Source organism: Brachypodium distachyon, chromosome 4, assembly GCF_000005505.3.
Source record: "Brachypodium distachyon strain Bd21 chromosome 4, Brachypodium_distachyon_v3.0, whole genome shotgun sequence".
In the NCBI taxonomy this organism is placed as follows: Eukaryota; Viridiplantae; Streptophyta; class Magnoliopsida; order Poales; family Poaceae; genus Brachypodium; species Brachypodium distachyon.
In genome coordinates this window covers 5,700,572-5,719,382 of record NC_016134.3, presented here as the reverse complement: position 1 = coordinate 5,719,382, position 18,811 = coordinate 5,700,572, and the positions used below count along the sequence as shown (strand labels likewise).

At 39.9% G+C, this 18,811-nt stretch overlaps 3 protein-coding genes and 1 non-coding gene across 5 annotated transcripts; 2 read left to right on the top strand and 2 right to left on the bottom strand.

Annotated features, from left to right (window-relative positions):
* Positions 1 to 2,388: 2,388 nt before the first annotated feature.
* LOC100824825 (cyclin-A2-1) lies at positions 2,389 to 7,013 on the bottom strand. 2 transcript variants are annotated; one of them, XM_003575449.4, is made up of 12 exons: positions 6,576 to 7,007; positions 5,388 to 5,696; positions 4,990 to 5,290; positions 4,576 to 4,682; positions 4,280 to 4,372; positions 3,987 to 4,120; positions 3,718 to 3,793; positions 3,548 to 3,624; positions 3,409 to 3,439; positions 3,169 to 3,318; positions 2,955 to 3,089; positions 2,389 to 2,788 (listed from the first exon to the last, which is right to left on the bottom strand). In XM_003575449.4, the coding sequence occupies exons 2-12, from the start codon at positions 5,688 to 5,690 to the stop codon at positions 2,690 to 2,692; spliced, it is 1,506 nt and encodes a 501-aa protein (XP_003575497.1). In that variant the 5' UTR covers positions 5,691 to 5,696; positions 6,576 to 7,007; the 3' UTR covers positions 2,389 to 2,689. The 2 variants fall into 2 exon arrangements, 1 of the variants encoding a protein (XP_003575497.1); XR_001407497.2 differs by lacking the exon at positions 2,389 to 2,788 and having other exon boundaries at positions 2,976 to 3,089; positions 3,169 to 3,345; positions 3,387 to 3,439; positions 6,576 to 7,013.
* A 2,723-nt stretch (positions 7,014 to 9,736) lies between these two features.
* Positions 9,737 to 9,936, top strand: LOC112269020. The gene has a single exon (XR_002960611.1). It is a non-coding gene; the product is annotated as a U2 spliceosomal RNA (small nuclear RNA).
* A 103-nt stretch (positions 9,937 to 10,039) lies between these two features.
* On the bottom strand, positions 10,040 to 13,153 carry LOC100846637 (phosphoserine phosphatase, chloroplastic). The gene is made up of 7 exons (XM_003576050.4): positions 12,765 to 13,153; positions 12,534 to 12,666; positions 12,313 to 12,420; positions 11,768 to 11,861; positions 11,305 to 11,454; positions 11,180 to 11,233; positions 10,040 to 10,397 (listed from the first exon to the last, which is right to left on the bottom strand). Exons 1-7 carry the CDS (start codon positions 12,997 to 12,999, stop codon positions 10,272 to 10,274), a joined length of 900 nt encoding a protein of 299 aa, XP_003576098.1. The 5' UTR covers positions 13,000 to 13,153; the 3' UTR covers positions 10,040 to 10,271.
* A 7-nt stretch (positions 13,154 to 13,160) lies between these two features.
* On the top strand, positions 13,161 to 17,070 carry LOC100824517 (nitrilase-like protein 2). The gene is made up of 9 exons (XM_003575448.4): positions 13,161 to 13,419; positions 13,583 to 13,719; positions 14,066 to 14,194; positions 14,621 to 14,679; positions 15,542 to 15,654; positions 15,798 to 15,890; positions 16,243 to 16,345; positions 16,648 to 16,730; positions 16,822 to 17,070. The coding sequence occupies exons 1-9, from the start codon at positions 13,210 to 13,212 to the stop codon at positions 16,861 to 16,863; spliced, it is 969 nt and encodes a 322-aa protein (XP_003575496.1). The 5' UTR covers positions 13,161 to 13,209; the 3' UTR covers positions 16,864 to 17,070.
* The last annotated feature ends 1,741 nt before the right edge of the window (positions 17,071 to 18,811 follow it).

The following is an 18,811-nucleotide window of genomic DNA, read 5'->3' as shown; positions in this document are numbered from 1 at the left end:
CTTGCAGCAGTGACTATGAATAATTCAAATTTAGACCTTCTGATCCATTTGTTAAAATCAACAGAACATGATTCGGTGTCTAAGTTTTTGTTGGGTTTTTTTTGCTAACAAATGAACTAGCCAAAACAAATCATATATTGCCAAACTTTTGACAGGGCTAATCTGGCCATCAGCCAAACATTTTGATATAATCTGGCCATCAGTATTTTTAGCTTCAAGTTAGATACATGCAGCACTGTCCATGTTGGGTTATTTCAGTCTCTACTCAGTACATGATAAACAGTTTGTACATCTGTTTAGTTGTTTACTAATTCATGGAGTATCTATCTATATAGTATTTGGTGTACCAGATGAGAAAAACTGGCACCTTGAACTTTGTTGCCTACACAAATCTGCTCTTGGATATAAAATTAAGTGATAATCTGCATGCTGCTGAGCCATCAGTAACTCAGCAGATTGATCAGTTACTCCGTCCGATCCATATTAATTGTCTCAAATTTGCCCAAATATGGATGTATCTATGCCTAAAAAATGTCTAGATACATGTAATATTTCGACAATTAATATGGATCGGAGGGTGTAATAGATTTTAGTGCTGAATACCTCAGTCTATATCAGTAATCCTCATTTCTGTTCTGTTCCTGAAGTTGACCTGATACATTACTGTAACCCAAACTTCCTAAAAATCTGATACAAGCCAAATGATTTTCAAGTTCGAAAACACTGAAAACTACGGGAGAATGCAATTCCTTCGGGTATATGCAACATATTATGCATGCGCTAAGGTTGAGGCTTGAAAACCAAAACCATATAAAGCCTTGCAGCTCCCTGGAAACTCCTCGAGTATGTACAGTTATAGGTAGGTTCATACTGATTGAAATAAGTTTTACTTAATTAATGCATCTTATTAGAAGACACCTAATTCATCAATTCCAGCATTTAGCTGTTGCTGGAACTTCGCCTTTTACAGTTACAAGTTTGCATTGCTTTCTTTGTTCTAGTGGCCATTTAAATTTTCTGCAAAAGTATATTCTCAGCATAACCGCTCAAACTGTAGATAAATGGAAGTTCTTTTTCTCGTGCATAAGGATCTGATTTTTCTACTAGTTTGGTATAATACTACCAGCACAACCGAAATAATTTTGGGGGTTATATTTGCACCTTTCTATAGACTCTCATTCCTACCCAGACAATATTCATAAAGAAAAGTTGATTGTCCACCTTCAACTATTCATCAATCATCATAGAATTTGGATTTCAGTCCTAAACTATAAAGCTGAAAATTGTAACCCTTATTTTTTCATCCTTCACCCATGTGACAAGCACGTCCAATAAAAAAATCCAGGATAATAATATTAGAAGAATATCAACAAATTAGGGGCACAATCAGTATATTCATGACATAGTAATGATTTTTATTTTGTTCTTTTAGAAGCTTTTTTGACAAATAAATACTTAGGGAAACAGGATATAATAAAAAGGAAAAGGTTTTTGGAATTACTTGTGATTTTTGTAGAAAATCACATGTTCCCTTAATGACGTTAGAACAATTTGTAGTTTTTCTTAATTTTCTAAGTTTTCCATAATAGTTACAAAAGAAAAGAGAAATGTTGTGATTTTCGTCCAAATATTCCTAAGCTTTATATTCTTGTTATTGTTTGAATTTTGTAGTATATCTTATTTTTATATTTTGCTAGGTTTGTTGCCAGTTTTTTCTTGAAATTTTGTTGTTTCCTTAAAACATGAATGCGATGACTGGGACTTTCACAAGTGCGAAACCTCCAGTCACGTTTTCAAAAATCGACTTGCAACAATTTCAGGGTAAAATGAATGGTTTCGAGAGTCTAGCGTTAAGATTCTTGGCATTGGAATTGATAGATGTTTAATCTAAATTCCGTGTGCCCCTCTGACTTCCGGTCCGGCAAAAGAGGCTAATCTATCTGTGCATAACACTAAATATATCCGACATTTTTTTGGGGTGGATATCCACCAGTTTTGTACACGGCTCCCCAACAAAACGTACTCGACAGCCTCTGCATTACTTAGCAGATGCCACCACTTTGTGTCAGTTGACTGGCACACCGTTAGGCTGTTTGACCGTCATAGTTTATTATTTCACTGAATGGAAAAAACTGACAGTCAGGCTCTGCCACACGTCATTTAGTTCCCTCTTCAATTATTCTTACTCCTCTTATCCCCAGATTGTAAAATACTCTTTACATTTCTACAACTACAAATTCAGCTTCATGTTCGGTATGGTATTGCATAAAGTCTCCGGCCTTAGACTAAACATCTTTCTTCCTATTAAATTGGCTGCTGTTCTCTTACCCAGTTTCAGAAAGAAGGAAAAACTTAAGAGCATTTGCATTACATCCTGAAAAACAGCCGTTGGAAGGCAACCAAGGGAATCTTCATCAAATCAAGCAGCACTCGGTTATTATACAGAAAGGATCATCATACAATTATCAGCTCAAGGCATCAGCAGCCTACACACCAATTTAACCATGTCGAGCAATATTTATGCGAGCCATCACTTACTACTGCACGACTCGAAAAAGGTCAGAAAAACTACAACAGCTCAGGAATAACACAACACAATCAGATCGGGGGAGGAAGGAAGGGATTGGATGCTACAAGATCTTTGAAAAATCAAGATGTCGGTGATGCAACTGTCAGGTGGTTGATGCTGCTAAGAGTTGTTGATCAACAGGGGATTGATGTCGTTAGCTTGTCGACTGAAGAGAAATTGTGCCAGCTCCGGCGACAACAGGTCTGAAACACACTCAAACTGCAATGACAAATACAATTAGGCTGTCAGAAATTTATAAGATTATATGACTTACACAGAAAAAGGTTCATCCGACGTTCTGTACTTTTAATAGTAAATCTAAATGGGTTTCACTTAAAGCAGTGAGTGTCTTAGTAAACTCAAGCAGCAAATGGTGGTTGCATACCTTTTCTTGCCTATACTTTTCACGTATAGAATTGAGGGGGCATCCACTGGTGTTATGCTGCAATTCCCGTAGAGCACAGACGCATATTTCAATATCAGAGCTTTTGTATGAGGTGTAATGCTCAAGAGTACAGTTCTGTAAAAGAAAACCCATATATCAGAGAAAAAATAGTTTCCATACGCTGTGGAGGTATGTGTGGTGTTTTCATACGAACCCATGGAAGGTCAGATTGGTCCAGTGTCCATCTTGCAAGAAAGACTGCAGATGCTGCCACCACTGAAGGGAGAAATTTCAAGAAACCGTACTCAGTCAAAGTCAACTCCGCGAGGTAATTGGCCAGATAACCCAAGGTTACAGGGGAAGCCTGGAAATGTAGTTTGAGAACTTAGTGCTGAGGACCATAGATATAAATTGAATGAAATTTGTGCTAACAATGTTTGGATGCTAATCTTACTGTATCAGCCGCTCCCGCTCTAAGGAATCTCCTGGACAAATTTGAAAATAAATACAGGAAAGGCATGTCAATGATGGAACAGAAATTCGTATTGACAAAAATACTATGTCTGGTCACCATGACTCCATGAGTAACTAACCTAAGAAATGTCTTTGTTGTTGGAACAGAAAGATGAAAGCCCAGATCATTAAGCACTTGGCACTCCATTTTCAACACCTATTGAATAAGGGTATCAGTTATGGTAGTTCAACAATGGCTCTTTGCATGCACGCAATTAGCAATCCTTCATACTTCACATGAAACAAGTACCTCGGTTTTGGTGTATGTATTATCAGTTATAAAACAGAACTCTTCAACACGAGGAGCACAGATCTCTTCGTATTTGCTGCAAAAAGAAGTTAGACATGAAAAAGAAAAATCTATTGACCAATATTAAGGGCGTCATGGCAGCAGAAACAATAAGCGCAACTGATGTATTCACCACACAGAACTAGTTCCTTCAACAAAAACTTTTGCATGATAAATCCCTATCAATTTCAAAGCTTTTAAATATTAAAATCACACAAAAGCAAACTTACGAGGCAATAAGCATGCTGGTTATTCCAAGAAGTTGCAACTTCTGTCTTTCTATATATTTCCGGGAAAGAAATTGGTCAATAAGATATACTGTGAGGTACAGAGTGTCTGGGACAAGCTTATATTCTTCAGACACCTGCAAAGACAGTATACAGAGCATCAGATATGCTGAGTAAGTCATGGGAGTAACAAATAAAGTGTATTGAGAATCTTGGTTTTGGAATGATGAATAATGGTCTGATAGAATAGTTCAACCATTTATGAATAAACTTAATAATAAGCAATCCATACAAACCTCAACAAGCCAATCAACGAGAATTCCTCGCATGCCCTTTGTAATGTCCTGTTGCAGAGCCTCCATGTAATTTGATTTAGGTCTTCTTATAAGCTAGAGAGTGACATAAGCATAAGATGGAGTTTCAATGTTTCCACACAAGAAAAACATACTACAATAAAGCACAGAGATAAAACACAAGCATCTGGAAGTAAATTCTTCCTAGCTTAGTAAGACATGTCAAATATGAGGGACCTAGAAATTTTGTCGGAATAGTAGAAGAAACTCTTCCTTTTTACCAAAGAATATCAGCATACCTCTGAGGCCATTAGGTTTGTGTATATCTCTGCAGCGTAGGAAACACACATTTGGGGATTGCCGTTATCTTTGTCAATATCTACGATGTTTGAAACAGCAGAGTCCCCTGGAACAAAATACAGAATTTTTAGTAGATGTGCCGTACTGGACAGAACAAACGAAGAAAATCTACAAGTATCTCAGAAATTAGCAGTGCACCGTAACGCGTTCTTTATAAGTTCCATGTCCACAGAAAGACCATAAAGATTATATTCAGAATATGAACAATGCCGGATGGCTACTACTCATAAAATTTTATGCTAAGATAAGAGAAGCCCTGAACAGTTTCCTGGAATCAGCTGTGCTGGCGACTTCTAACAAATCTGTAAGTCCAGATGCTAAACAGTAGAGAGAAAACATGCAACTTAACTAACCAGTCTTTGAATCAGCAGTTTCAGATTTATCCCTGATTTTTCTTCCCTGGAAAAATGCCTCGTGAAGACCACTGTCTCTGTTTCGTTCAATATTCTGTAATGACGGCGACCCATTGGTTCCGACCAAAGTAATGGGCTCATCTTTTGGTGCCAAAATCTTAGTCTTTTGCGCTTCTTCAATGATGTTAGAATCATTCACAAATGAAGTCCCACTAACAGCTAGAAGAGATGGCTTAGTAACCTTCTTTGCAGACTGCTTCTTTTTGCTCAGAATTCGTCCTACCTTTTGGGGGGGCCTCGACTGGAAAAAGGGAATAGCTGATCATTTTATTGACATTGTTTGGAAAGTAGAGGTTAGAAAATCATGATCTGTGAAAATATGTTGAACGTGCTGATACCTGCAACTTAGTCACAGCAATGCAATTTTTGGACGAGTTTGCAAGGCTTATATTTGTCACATCCTTGAGCACTGCTCGCCTTTTAGGCTGTGGAGCGGAAGTTGCAGCACTTGCACAAGCATTCTCATCCAAAGCTCCCCTTTTCACCTTTCTTGCCACTGCCGGTTTTCGTTCAATTTTACCAGATACAGGTACGGGGTGAGCCATTCCAAACTTTCCACGATTAGCAGCTTGAGATCTTGTGATTCGACCACTTGGTGCTTGGCAAGCAATAAGGACAGGATTATCCTTTCTAGCAGCCATGTAAGCCTGAATGGGTTAAAATAAATGACAATGGGTTAGTGAATTGACCAAGCGAGATAGCAATAAATACCATTGCAGAACTGAAAATGTGAATAAGACTTAAGTTCGCGATAAGCATCATCATGCAGCACTGTTAAATAAACAAGCGAAGATGCAAGTTTATCTTGTCTAACATATCACCTCAGAAAATTACTTTATAACATCACAAGTTTGAATAGAAAATGAGGAGCAACAAAAACCTAGTCATGGAACTAAGATCATATGATGCACAACTTGAGTTAAAATCATAATGCGAGCACAGATGGTGTTCTTTTTATTTTGTGGAAAAAGGCAGTTCTTTCTGGAATCAGATTAACTCCCCTTTCATTTCATTTCCATTACTGCGTCTTGCAAAAAATATGGAGCATACGGAAGAAACGCAATGGTACGTTCTGCATTTACATTTCCATAGATCGGGTGCAACAAAAAGTAATTGGGCCGACAAACCTATAAATCATGCTGACAGGGCATACTTCAAAGAGTGAAAAACAAATACGGAAAGAGTACAACGACCATGCCGTTTCAAGTATATTGACGCAATGCTGAAGTAGGTTAATATGAGAAAGTTTGCACCTTAAAGAATGTGGGCAAAACCAGTTCTGGCAAACAAGAAACCCAGATTTGCCAAACCAACCAACCTAAACCCTAGGACATAATTCTTGGAAAAAACTATAAGCAGACTACGCGTATCAAGTCAGATTCGTAAGTTCTTGGAAAAGTACGCCGCTAGTTCTTGAAAACGAAAATCCAAGTTGTTTTCTTTAACAGAAGAAAGCCCAAATTCGACGGTCATGGTGTGCAAGCAAAGGAGAACATCTAGAGGAAGTAGGGGACAAAAGAACTCACCGGGCTCGGGACGACCGTCAGGCGGGTGGGCCGAGAGGGTCGCCGCCGGCGTCGATCTACCGGGGCCCGAGAGGAGGAGCAAGAAAGACGGGACTGCCGTCGATCTGGCGGGGAGGGAGGATGCGGCAGCACACGTTCGCCGGAGAAGGCAGGCCCGCCGTAGCCGGAGTGGTTCGCAGAGAGACGCGAGAGCGAGATGGGTAGCCGGGCGCTCGGAGGGAGGCGCTCGGAGGAAGGCGGGGCGGGTTCTTGGTTTAAGAGGAGAGAATGCGGGTGGAGGCGGGCTGGAGCGCGGCCTCTACGCGTTTCAGATCTGCGCCGAAGAGGAAACCCTCGCCCGCGCCGGCGGGATCCGGATGAGGCGGCTGCGGCGGAGGCGGCGACCACCCTTTGGGAGTTGGAAATTTGAAGGGAGGAGGCGGGATGATTTGGGGCATCCGTAGAAGGAAGGAAGAGAGGACAGGGGCCAGGGCGACGACGCTCCTGTCGTGGGTTCGACCCGTTTTCGGCCCAAAAATACACGAAATACAACTAGCTTGGCAAGCGTATTAGGCCCAAAACCTAATTGGATATATAATCAACTGAAGCCAGCTGCATCCTCTTAAAAAAAACTGATGCCAGCTCTTTAGCCCTTTTTTCTGTTTTGAAAAAAACCTTTAGCCCGTTTGAGTTTGGGGCATTTGCAGGTGTGGCCCGAGCGGATATAGGGAGGGTTAAAATAGAAGAGATGATTTTAAGTAGAAATCATCTCTTCTATTATGATGATATGAAAATATAAATCACAAACGTTATGTGAGGACTTAAGTATAAATTTCAATTCTTAGGGGGGGGAGGGGGGGCTGGCTGGTCCCTGCCTCCACCGGGCCCTCCCAAGGCTCACCAAACGTTAGCCTTCTCTAAAATAAAAAAAACCTTAGCCAGTTTTCTTCAAAATACCCCATATATTTTAAAACACAACATATCTGTTTTTCTTTTATCGAAGAATTATTGCACTAAAGGAGCGAGTATTAATTAGTTGGTGCTCTAGTGAATTGAGCCGTGGCTTATTGGTAATAAGGCTTGTAATGTTGTAACATGCTCATCCGAGTTCAACTCTTCGATTGAGTACCAAGTGTCCCACGGTCAATGGGGTATCGAATAAGTCCAGGATCCGCTCGACCTTGTGTTTAGAACGTGTTACACATGTGTTCATGAGTGTGGCAGTATTTCTGTGGTGCTTGTGAGCGTGTGTTCTTGTAATCTAAAAACACATGTCACTACAAATAGTACGACCATTGTATGATTGTCTTATTCCTCTTGTGCACGGTGCACCCGGATGACTTCTTTATCCGTCGTGGTTCTTCTATTATGATCATATGAACCACACAAGTAGGATCGGAGAATGCAAGTACAAAGACGGAGGATGTAACATAGGTAGATACCTTGTTCATGATGTTAGATTAGGGTGCTTGGTCTGAGGTAAGTCAGTCAAGTTGCACCATTAACTTACACAAAACATAGAACCGACTTCAACAAGAGGATCAAGGATGGTGTGAGGGTATGCGACTATGCAAGGTGGATGAGAGGAGAACGGAACGGGGCTTACAAATGTGAAATCCCCTCTTGACTCGTCGTGTAGCTCCTTCACCTTGCGGTGGGTGAGCTATAGTCCTTCGGGACTCGCGAAGCTCTTCATAGTCTTCCCTTTTTTTTGGCACGAAGAGGCTCTTCATAGTCTACTATGAAGGCTCTCAGGTGGCTCCTAAGTATATAGAAGGCACCAATATGTAGAAGGAATTCTATATGTATCCACTCGACTTGGAGAAAACCATTGCTTAATCTCTTCCTCTCAAGCATCTTTTCTCATGAAGAACCAAAAATGTCCGTAAGAAACTCAAAGAAATCACTCTAGAGCAGCGAAAAGAGAGTATGAAAATACAAAGAGGCTTGGGGGGATATAAACTGGCACCTAAAACTTTAGCGATTAGGTAAAAACCTTGAAATTCAAACATTGAACTTAGATGTTTCAACATTTGGAATAACAAATGTTGTGATGTTTCAACATTTGGAGTACCTCTTTCGGTATACTGATGCAGTTAGGTCTGCCAATTTGATCCAATGTCTTCTCTTCTCTTGATGATTAGAATGGAGAAACATTTAGTTAATTAAACTTCCAAAACTCATTGATATACAAAAGAACTCCCATGATCAATTATTTACTCAACAAATCGTAGTACAAAAATAGACATTGGTATGGCTAGGAATAGGCAGTATACTATCTCCTTCACCCATGCATTTTTAGATTCAACTTTGATCTTCAATTTAACCAATAAATTTGACTTGCGTGCCAAAAAAATTATACCCTTGAATTCACACCCGAAAGAAATTTACGACAATATAATTTTTATGGAGAATAACTCGTATGTTACTTTTTTAATTGACGTTCGAAGTCAAATCTCGAATCATATGGTTGCTTCGTGGAATGGTAAGAAGGGAGTAGCGTAATGGCATTTATTTTTCCTCACATTTCATTGTTTTTTCAAGAGACAAAGGAGCTAACGTGGCAAGTTATGACGTGTGCCATACCTTAATTTGGTCGAAGGTGTAAGAGCATGTACAATGGTACGCAATTTAGAGAAGACAATAATAAAACATGTTTTACAATATGTTATCTATCTATGTCCTTTTTGCAAATAATGTTTAAGTGAATAAAATAATTAAATAAATATGAAGAAAAGCTGAAATCTAATACGGAGTACAATGGAAAAAAACACTCCTGATTTATACCCCACATGTAAGTGCAACTATCCGTTTATACCAAACGTTTATTTATTTTTGTGAAATATGTTGCTGGAAAAAAATTGAGAGTAATTTGGCAAAAAGAAATTTGAAGGGAAGTAATTAGGCAAATTTGAGAAGGGGAAGTTGAACTTTTGAAGCTATGGCCTTGTTCGTAGGTCTGGATTTTTTTTTTTGAGAAATTTCGTAGGTTTGGATGCGTTTTGATTTTTGGTAAGTGAAAAGCCCACGTAAACGGCCCGTGTGGCTTTGGGCCCGCCGGCGAGCTGCTATTTGCAACTCCGGTTGAAAACCTGGCAGTAAATTAGTACCACATCGCCTGGCGAGAGCAGTTGGATGGTGGAGGTGGGTTTAAAAGGAGGAGCATACATGCGTTGCAATTCATACCTTTCTCGGCCTTTTGGCTAAGATCAAGTGTAGTATCTGTTCTTATCAGTTTAATATCTGATATGTGAGGCATGTCCTCACAACGATATTAAATTTATTTTTTGTGGGGGAAGATCCATAAAAGTAGCTTGCTACTTGGATCTTCTTCACGTGTCGCCCTAACGTTGCACTACTGCTAGGGCCTGGCGCACCCCAACCAAAACTAATTCAAAATTTTCATTAAATTGAAACTAGACCAATCTATACATGTACAGTAAACATACAAGACAAGAAGAGCCAAATGTCTGATGCCCCATGTATGTTGTCAATCAAATGGCATCACCCTTAAATTGGCTGTTATTCTGGCATTGTCATGCATTCTGTTTAGACTGAACGCATTCTCTGAACGGATCAAACAGCTATGTCTTTTACTAATCTACCCGTGTCAACGTGCCTTGATATACAGGGTCGAAAAGATCTGCCATGATCAATTATTTACTCATCAAATCGTAGTACTCCATATAAGAATCGGCATTGTAGTTATGAATAACATTATGCCAAATAGGCCATCAGCTCAAGGAAATCAGAGACAACCCAGTCGGCTTTTCCTGCAACCGCTTCTCTCATTTGCACCCCTCCATAGCAGATAAACAGGTTTGCTCCACCTGGTTGCCGAGCCTACAAGACGGCACACACACAAAAAAGGAATGATTAAGATGTTTCTGAAGTTTCATCCACGGGGCAGCTCCTTGCAGGAGCGGTAGCTGTTATGAAATCGAGAACAATGAATCCATCTACTTGCAGTTTTTTTTTTTGAATTTTGAATCTACTCACAAAATTAATTACACTACTGTGCATAAAACCAGGCACGGTTGCTCCAGATTGAAAAGTTAATATCAAGATGAGAGAAACAAGTCATGCGCCTCATCAATCATAGCAATTGGGGTAGAATTATTGCTACACCACTTTTACCATTTATTTTCTATTTGCGTTGAGTACATATGGGGTTACCTTAGTTATCTATTTTTAAAAGAAGATTGTAAGAGAGGTGCAATTGCCACCCCCACAATATACATTTTAAATAATATACTCCCTCCGATCCATATTAGTTGTCGAAATATTACATGTATGTAGACGTTTTTTAGGCATAGATACATCCATATTTGGGCAAATTTGAGACAATTAATATGGATCGGAGGGAGTATTTAATTTCACAAGGTGAGGCACCAAAATGCGATCCTGAGGGATCAAACCTTGGTGGGCAGCCAACATACCTCGCTAGGCTAACCAGCCAAGCTGTGGCCAGTTTTCTAATTATCTTATTTTGTAGGGAATATTTATCATTTTATTTCAGACAGCAATTTACTCGGATTTTTTATAAAATGACAGTTAGCATGATATGCCTGCCTACTAGGGCTATGTTTCTTCCATAAGCATCACCGTGATGAGCAATTAAATACCTCAAGATCAGTAGCACCATCTCCAATCATAACAACTGTCTTGTAACCGCATTTCTGCACAGACAAATGTACGTCAGTGATGTACGAAGCAATGAAAGGTGCTGTGCGAAGAGTTATAGTCGGACCTTTCTTATGTGTTGAACTGCTATGGCTTTACCGCCACTTCGTGAAGTAGGCTCTGCGGGGTCAAACCCAACATATTCTCCAGAATTTCCAAACAGTAACTGGTTTGCATAAATGTTTTCAGGGGGAATGCCAAGCTCCGATGCAACAGGCTGACAGACAAGCAAAAGTGTAGCTCAAGTGTTGACTTTGTGGTACATTAATAGCCACATGAAAATGACAAAAGCTCGTCGTAGTTTTTCGTAAATCAGGAGTGGAAAATTTGGAAACTTATTAAGAGGGAATGGAAAATAAAGCTCAGGTTCGTCAAGAGAATCATCTTCTGAAATAACCATGCGAAAAAAGTTGAGCTGAAAGAGACTTGGAGACAAAATCGACTCAAGCTTCATATATCAAAATCAGAGTATAACACGCATAATGACTACATTGGAATACGACCAGAAAGTATCAGTGGAAATATTATACCTTGAACATCTGTCGGAAGCCTCCAGAAACAAGGTATATATCTACATTTTTTGCTTTTAGCATTTTGATCAGTTTGGTAATTCCAGGAGATATCCTATATATCAAATGTCATTTGCACCAACATCATTAGCAATATTCTAGCAAAAACAAATCAGTAGCAATACAAGAAGGCTAGGTACAACTAACAAATGACAATTTTGCGATCGAATATTAAAGTTGAACTTTGCTGCCGCACTGATATCGATATCAGACATTACAGTGGGTTTATGAAAAGCAAGGGCTCAAGGCAGCTTACAAGAAACTGCTAATGTGTGAGCAACAGTAAGCTAACATTGCTAATCTGGTTAAAGTAATAACAAGGAATCAAGTACTTCCACGATCGATATGACAACCATGAAACTAAGCAGAAAAAAGGATTAAGAAAATGTTAATGTCATTTTATTTCTGATCTACCCATATCAAGATCGTAAACATGGCAGCAATAGAGTATCCCCCAAAAAGAGCATGACAAGAGAACAATGCAACCAAGTTGTAACAGCGCTTACCTTGGTGGCCTCTTCTCCATGCATTCCTCAACTTGGTACAAGGATGGCTTGAACAAAGATAGCCGAGCGGCTAGTGCCTCTTCAAACGGAACCGACCCAGTCATCGCCCTAGAAACATCAAACAACCATTGAACACATGAGTGGGTCATTCTACACAAAAACCACACCTATTTCCAGCATTACTTGGCTAAAGCAACGAAAAAAAGTTCAGCATCTTTTACTTAGCCGTCCATTCGGCAACTGCTTGCCCTGCCCCGCAGAAATCCGCGAGCTCATCGATACCCTCGTCCAGGCAGACCGTGCTATCGACATCGAAGCACACCGCATCGGCATTGCACCAGGTCCTGATAACCTCTGTGGAAGAGAAGGAGCACAATGGTGTTAGGAGATGCATTGATTCAGGCACAAACTTGACTGCACAAAACAAAACAAAGCCCTCCCAGCAAAAAGACCTTCAGAAGGCAGGTGGTTCCCGGATGCGGGGGAGGATGGCGCCCTCTTGGGAACCTCCAGCGCTCCTGCTGCCGCTACGAATCCCGGAAGATTCGAGAGCTTGACACCATGAAACGAAGGACCTCCAACTCCAAGCCCTGCTGCTGAATGCGACCTCAGCGGCGGGACCGACGGCAACAGAGGAACATGGAACCGCTGGCTAGGACAGATTCGCGCGCTGACCAACCGGGCCATGTCGACGGAAAGCTGGCTGTACGATCCACGGAGTGGATGGCGCGCGGCGGCGGCGGCGCCGGGTCTCGGGGAAAGTGGTGAAAACAAGGAGATCTCCAGTCAAGTGAAGTGTGTTCAGGGATCCAACGGTTTAGATGTGGCCACGCCGGACTCTACCTGCCACTGCCAGTGCCAGGCGGCTGGGCTATTGACTTCTTCTCCTGCCGGGGCATGGCCTTGGTCTCCTTCGCGGCCTCGCTCTCGCTCCCCATCGCCGTCGCCGCCGCCGCCGCCGCCGTGAGGTCCCGTGCCGTCGTGCTCCGCCGCGCCATGTCGTCGTCCTCCGTCTCCGCCGCCGCGCCGGCGAGGGTGGGCGTGGTGCAGATGACCTCCGTGGGCGACATCGACGCCAACTACGCCACCTGCTCCCGCCTCACCAAGGCAAGGCGCTCCCCTAATCTCCAACCCTAGCCCTGCTACGGTGCTACCATGCGAGCGCGGGTCTAGCCGCCTGCTGCGATTTTGTTGGGGATGGATGGACCTGCCGCGATTAATTAATTTGGAAGTTGGCCAACATTAGGATTAAGGATCATCGTTTTGGCAGGAAGCAGCTGCGGCCGGGGTGAAATTTCTTTGCTTCCCTGAGGTCTTCTCGTTCATAGGATCCAAGGACGGCGAGTCCGTTAAGCTAGCCGAACCATTGGACGGTCCAATCATGCAGAGATATTGCTCACTCGCGAGGTCAGCGTGGACATATTTGCTGAATTTTCTGCCCATTTTGCAGCAGTGCCTGGCATATTGTTTGATTTCGAATCCATTTCAGCTACTAGCTTTAGGAATCCTTGTTTCCTATCGTCTAACTTAATTATGTACCTTACAAATAAATCTTCTAACTGTAGTCACTGTGTTTTGCTTATTTCTCCATCTGTTAGCTTCTAGAGAAAATGCAATTGCAAGTGTATTTATTGATCCTTCATTTTTTTTTCTCTTAACTGTGTCTTGGCACAAATTTTCCTTGCGATCTTAAGGTTTTCTAAATGACTGAATTGGCAGCACATCAAATCCTTATCATAACTCCATTCTGCAGTGAATCAAGTATCTGGCTGTCTCTTGGAGGGTTTCAAGAGAAGGGGCCGGATGATTCTCAGCAGTACAATACTCATGTATTAATTGACGACTCTGGGAAAGTTAGGAGCTCATACCGGAAAATACATTTGTAAGTGTTCTTTCACAGCTCTATGAGAAATTTTCTTTCAGATTTTTTTTATTTTACAAATAGTTTATTTAAGCTGACAGTTGGTTTTCAGTTTAGATTGTTAAGGGCAAGTGATGCCATGCATTGAAGTGCTATAAGCTGCATACATTATCACTTTCGGATAAGAGAAACATTGATCACATCTTAGCATGTTATGGACTTTAATATATATACTATATCTCAATATCTGAGCAACCATAGTGATAGTCATATTACAGAGCCGCAGATTTATGTTTCTGGATTTCGTTCTGAATAATGGATTTTTTGTTACAAAATGACCGTTCCTTCTTTCATCCTTTACTTTCTCTTTCTTATTGTGGTACATTTGCAACACTATGGTTCACATGTTCACCTTGGTATTGTTGTGCGACTCTTTCTGTGCTGAAGGTTTGATGTGGATGTACCTGGCAATATGGTTTACAAGGAAAGTCGTTTCACGGCAGCAGGTGCTTTGTTCGTTAATCTCTTAATTTCCATTGTTGACTTTTATCTGTTATGTGCAATACATGTATATTTGCTAGAGTTGGTGCTAATCCTTTTGTTTTTCAAATCTTATGTATTGATGTTGCGTAAGTGTGTCATGTAAGTTCTGCTCTCATATTAAAATTAGTTTTAATAATTTATAAGTCGACATCACTTTTCTTAATTTCTTCTAATTAAGTTATAAATATTTCAAAAGATAGAGATCGTGATATAAGTATAATAATATATTATTGGCAACACTCTGTGCCCTATATTTTCTGGTTGCCTTAACTTTGAACGAAATCTTATATGGTGATCTGGTTTGCAGTTTGCAATGTACTCTATTGTTTTAATAGATTCTGGAAGACATCCTTTATGGACACTGGCCGGTTATGTTAGTGTGGTCGGTGCTTTAACGTTAAGTGGTTGATACATATTGGATTAGTTTCCTCTGTTCATGACGGTGCATATCTTCTGCCAACTATCTGAATGATATGCAATTATTTGACATCTTTGTAAAAGCTAGAAGACTAGCTTATGCTTCTCTTATCCTCCGTAAAATAGTATTTGCAGTAGGTATCACATTTGCTTGGATCAAAGGAAACTCTATAGGAAAATTTATGCTGTTTTGCACATGCCACCAACTAATATGTTTTTTTGTTAAAAAAAAACCAACCAGGAAAGATGCTACATGTAAGCTTTCCTTCTTGTCACAAGCCAAACATAAGTTGACTTCACTGTGGAAGCCTGGAAGGGATTCAACAGTGTTGTAACCTTCAGTTATTCGATTGACTTCTACTTACATCTTACATGTGGTTTCTCATGCTGTCTTTACTCACTTATCAGGTGATACTGTTGTTGCGGTGGATAGCCCTTTTGGACGATTGGGACTTACTGTTTGTTATGATTTGAGATTTCCAGAGCTTTATCAATGTTTGCGTTTTAAGCATCAAGCACAGGTGATTGTGTATGCCATTGTACTGTACACGAAGATTTAAGATGGCCTTATATTGAGTTCTTGCTCAACATACTTTCGTACCCCTTTGGGAAGTCATGAAAATTGCATGAATTTCAGTATCTCTTAATATCTGATCTTTTTTAGGTCTTGCTTGTACCATCTGCATTCACAAAGGTAACCGGGGAGGCACACTGGGAAATTCTCCTTCGTGCTCGTGCAATTGAGACACAGTGCTATGTATGTAAATCTAACCCTTCTTGTTGCTCATTCACTTTTGCATGTAGGATTCAGTTGTTTCATATAGTTGACACTTGGCAACATGAGATCGATAATATGGAATTTAACACTAGACTCTTTGTACACACACCTAATTTATTGGCAATTTTACACAATGGAGAACATGTAGGATGATTGTTATACATTATCTACTCTTAAATCCACCATATCCCTTATTGCAAATTAAAAAAGAAAAACAAGCTACACTTATTTCCAAAGGCTTCACTTTATATGGAATTTAATGAAATATCATAATTGTTCGTGTGGCCTTCGAAGTAAGGCAAGTTAAAAACACCTTTCAAATATTTCCTAGATTATCGCTGCGGCTCAAGCTGGAAAGCACAATGAGAAAAGAGAAAGCTACGGCGATTCTATAATTATTGACCCATGGGGAACAGTTATAGCTCGACTTGCTGGTATGTCTTTTCATTTTGTTACATTTTAAGCCATGATTCTTGTGTTGATATTTGGTCATTTCAGCAATTTGTACCTTAACGCAGTTAAGTGCCTTTCTGTTGAGCTCCTCGTCATGTTTTGCTACTTAAATACGCTTGTCCCTGAAAATAAAGTCCGTCTTTATCATGCTCCTACCATTTTGTTCATCTTTTATGCAACATTTAGAATACAATATTCTAACAATACGTGGAACACGTTGTACAAAGTGTTGCCACTGGCAGTCGGTTGATTGTTGGATAAATGATCTGAATTTTGGCTACAGATCGATTGTCCACTGGGTTTTCTGTAGCAGACATTGACTTGTCAAAAGTCGAGGCAGTGCGAACTAAAATGCCAATCGCTGAGGTAAATACTGTCTCATGTACCATCTGTTTGCTTCTGTCAAAGGACTCCAGAAGCTATATTATTTGCAATGATTTTATCTTATGTTTTGCAGCACCGCAAGTTCGACAGTGTCTGGAAATCCTCATCATTGTAATTCTCGAGAAAAGTATTTGTTGCTTCTTCTCTGAGCACCGAAGGGCAACCATTCCCCTCGAAGGCAAACATCAGGCTAAACCCCAGACTGTTTAAAACTGCAGACTAGGGGAGTGTGAATTCTGTTTCTATGTGTAATTTGAAAATTTAACTCAACTGTGTTCGTGAGATGGAAAAATAAATAAGAAGCCTTACATCTTTTCTCTTATTCATAAGAATTTTATTATTCCATATTTTCAAAATGTGCTCTAAATTCGATCATGAAATTTTGTTTCCACAAAGGACCCACGGCACAAAAGATTTAGGCCCCGTTTGGTTAGGGCTTTGGCTTTTGACTTGTGGCTTTTGGCTTATAAGCCCAAAACGTACCTATTTATGTGCTTTGGTTTTTGTTTATGTGATCATGTAACAATATCTAGTTAAAAGCCAAAATATGTGTCGTTGTGTCGTCAACCAAAATTTTGAATGTACATATAGTTATTACTATTGGGGCTAAAATATGTTGTTAAACAGTTTGTATATATTTTGGACCTAAAATACAACAAACATACATAGAAGAAATTATAGCATGCTGTGTAAACTTTTATATAGCTAGATTTCAAATTTATATGTTCAAGAATGACATTTTGAGGACAAACTATACATAACCGGTTAAAACTAAATTGGAGCACGTCTGTTGCAGTTTTGACTTTTGAGTGAATATGGCACTGGGATAGAATTCTATGCCAAGTCGATTGGCCCTGTTTGTTTGGACTTCTGCTTCAACTTTTGGTGCTTCTAGCAGTCTAAAAAGCACTTCTCTCGTTTACACATGAAGCTGAGAAGCACGTCCGGAGGTGCTTTCCCGCTTTTGAGGGAAAGCACCTCCGGACGTGCTTCTCAGCTTCATGTGTAAACGGGAGAAGTGTTTTTTATAAGGTTAGAAGCATCAAAAGCTGAAGCAGAAGCCCAAACAAACGTGGCCAAATGGATGGTATCAACTGGATGACATAGATTCTCGGGATTTTAGGACTAGAATGGGGCTTAAATATTTCCAATCCATTGTGTGCTCATAGAAAAAAAAAGTTTTGCGCCATGTGTAAGAAAACAACTTTAGTACTTAGAATGTGCCTCCAGATAACCAAATTTTGTTTTCCCTGGGCACCTAAATTGTTAATCATCAACAAAATTTCAAGATATAAAAGGCATGAACCTCATACATTGACTAATGTGCTTGCGAGGAATTATTTGCGTCAAGGATTTGATTATACACTCTTTATTTCTAGATAGTTATACATTTAGGTTTGTCCTAAGTCAAACTTAGAGAAGTTCAACTATGTTATATCAATACTTATGACATTTTGAGGACAAACTATACATAACCGGTTAAAACTAAATTGGAGCACGTCTGTTGTAGTTTTGAGTGAATATGGCACCGGGATAGAATTCTACGCCGAGTCGATCAAAATGGATGGTATCAACTGGATGACATAGATTCTCAGGATTTTAGGACTTGAATGGGGCTTAAATATGTCCAATCCATTGTGTGCTCAGAGAAAAAAAAAGTTTTGCGCCATGTGTAAGAAAACAACTTTAGTACTTAGAATGTGCCTCCAAAATTTGTCTTCCCTGGGCGCATAAATTGTTAATCATCAACAAAATTTCAAGATATAAAAGGCATGAACCTCATACATCGACTATTGTGCTTGCGAGGAATTATTGCGTCAAGGATTCGATTATACTCTCTCTGTTTCTAGATAGTTATACATTTAGGTTTGTCCTAAGTCAAACTTAGAGAAGTTCGACTATGTTAATATAAAATATATCAATACTTATGATACCAAATAAATACAATGAATGCATATTTCTTGATGAATACAATGAAACTAATTTGGTGTTGTAAATCTTGGTATATTTTTCTAGAAAGTTGATCAAACTTAGAGAAGTTTGACTTAGGACAAACCTTAATG

Excerpts from the sequence above, each read along its gene's own strand:
- LOC100824825 (XM_003575449.4), bottom strand. The coding sequence starts at position 5,690 with ATGGCTGCTAGAAAGGATAATCCTGTCCTTATTGCTTGCCAAGCACCA. Across the intron at positions 4,683-4,989 it reads AACTGCTGATTCAAAGACTG|GGGACTCTGCTGTTTCAAAC; the intron begins GTTAGTTAAGTT and ends ATTTTGTTCCAG. Across the intron at positions 3,090-3,168 it reads ACCAATCTGACCTTCCATGG|AACTGTACTCTTGAGCATTA; the intron begins GTTCGTATGAAA and ends TTTCTTTTACAG.
- LOC100846637 (XM_003576050.4), bottom strand. The coding sequence starts at position 12,999 with ATGGCCCGGTTGGTCAGCGCGCGAATCTGTCCTAGCCAGCGGTTCCAT. Across the intron at positions 12,421-12,533 it reads GTTGCCGAATGGACGGCTAA|GGCGATGACTGGGTCGGTTC; the intron begins GTAAAAGATGCT and ends TGATGTTTCTAG. Across the intron at positions 11,234-11,304 it reads CAGTTCAACACATAAGAAAG|AAATGCGGTTACAAGACAGT; the intron begins GTCCGACTATAA and ends TTGTCTGTGCAG.
- LOC100824517 (XM_003575448.4), top strand. The coding sequence starts at position 13,210 with ATGGCCTTGGTCTCCTTCGCGGCCTCGCTCTCGCTCCCCATCGCCGTC. Across the intron at positions 13,720-14,065 it reads AGATATTGCTCACTCGCGAG|TGAATCAAGTATCTGGCTGT; the intron begins GTCAGCGTGGAC and ends TCCATTCTGCAG. Across the intron at positions 14,680-15,541 it reads AAGTCGTTTCACGGCAGCAG|GTGATACTGTTGTTGCGGTG; the intron begins GTGCTTTGTTCG and ends CTCACTTATCAG.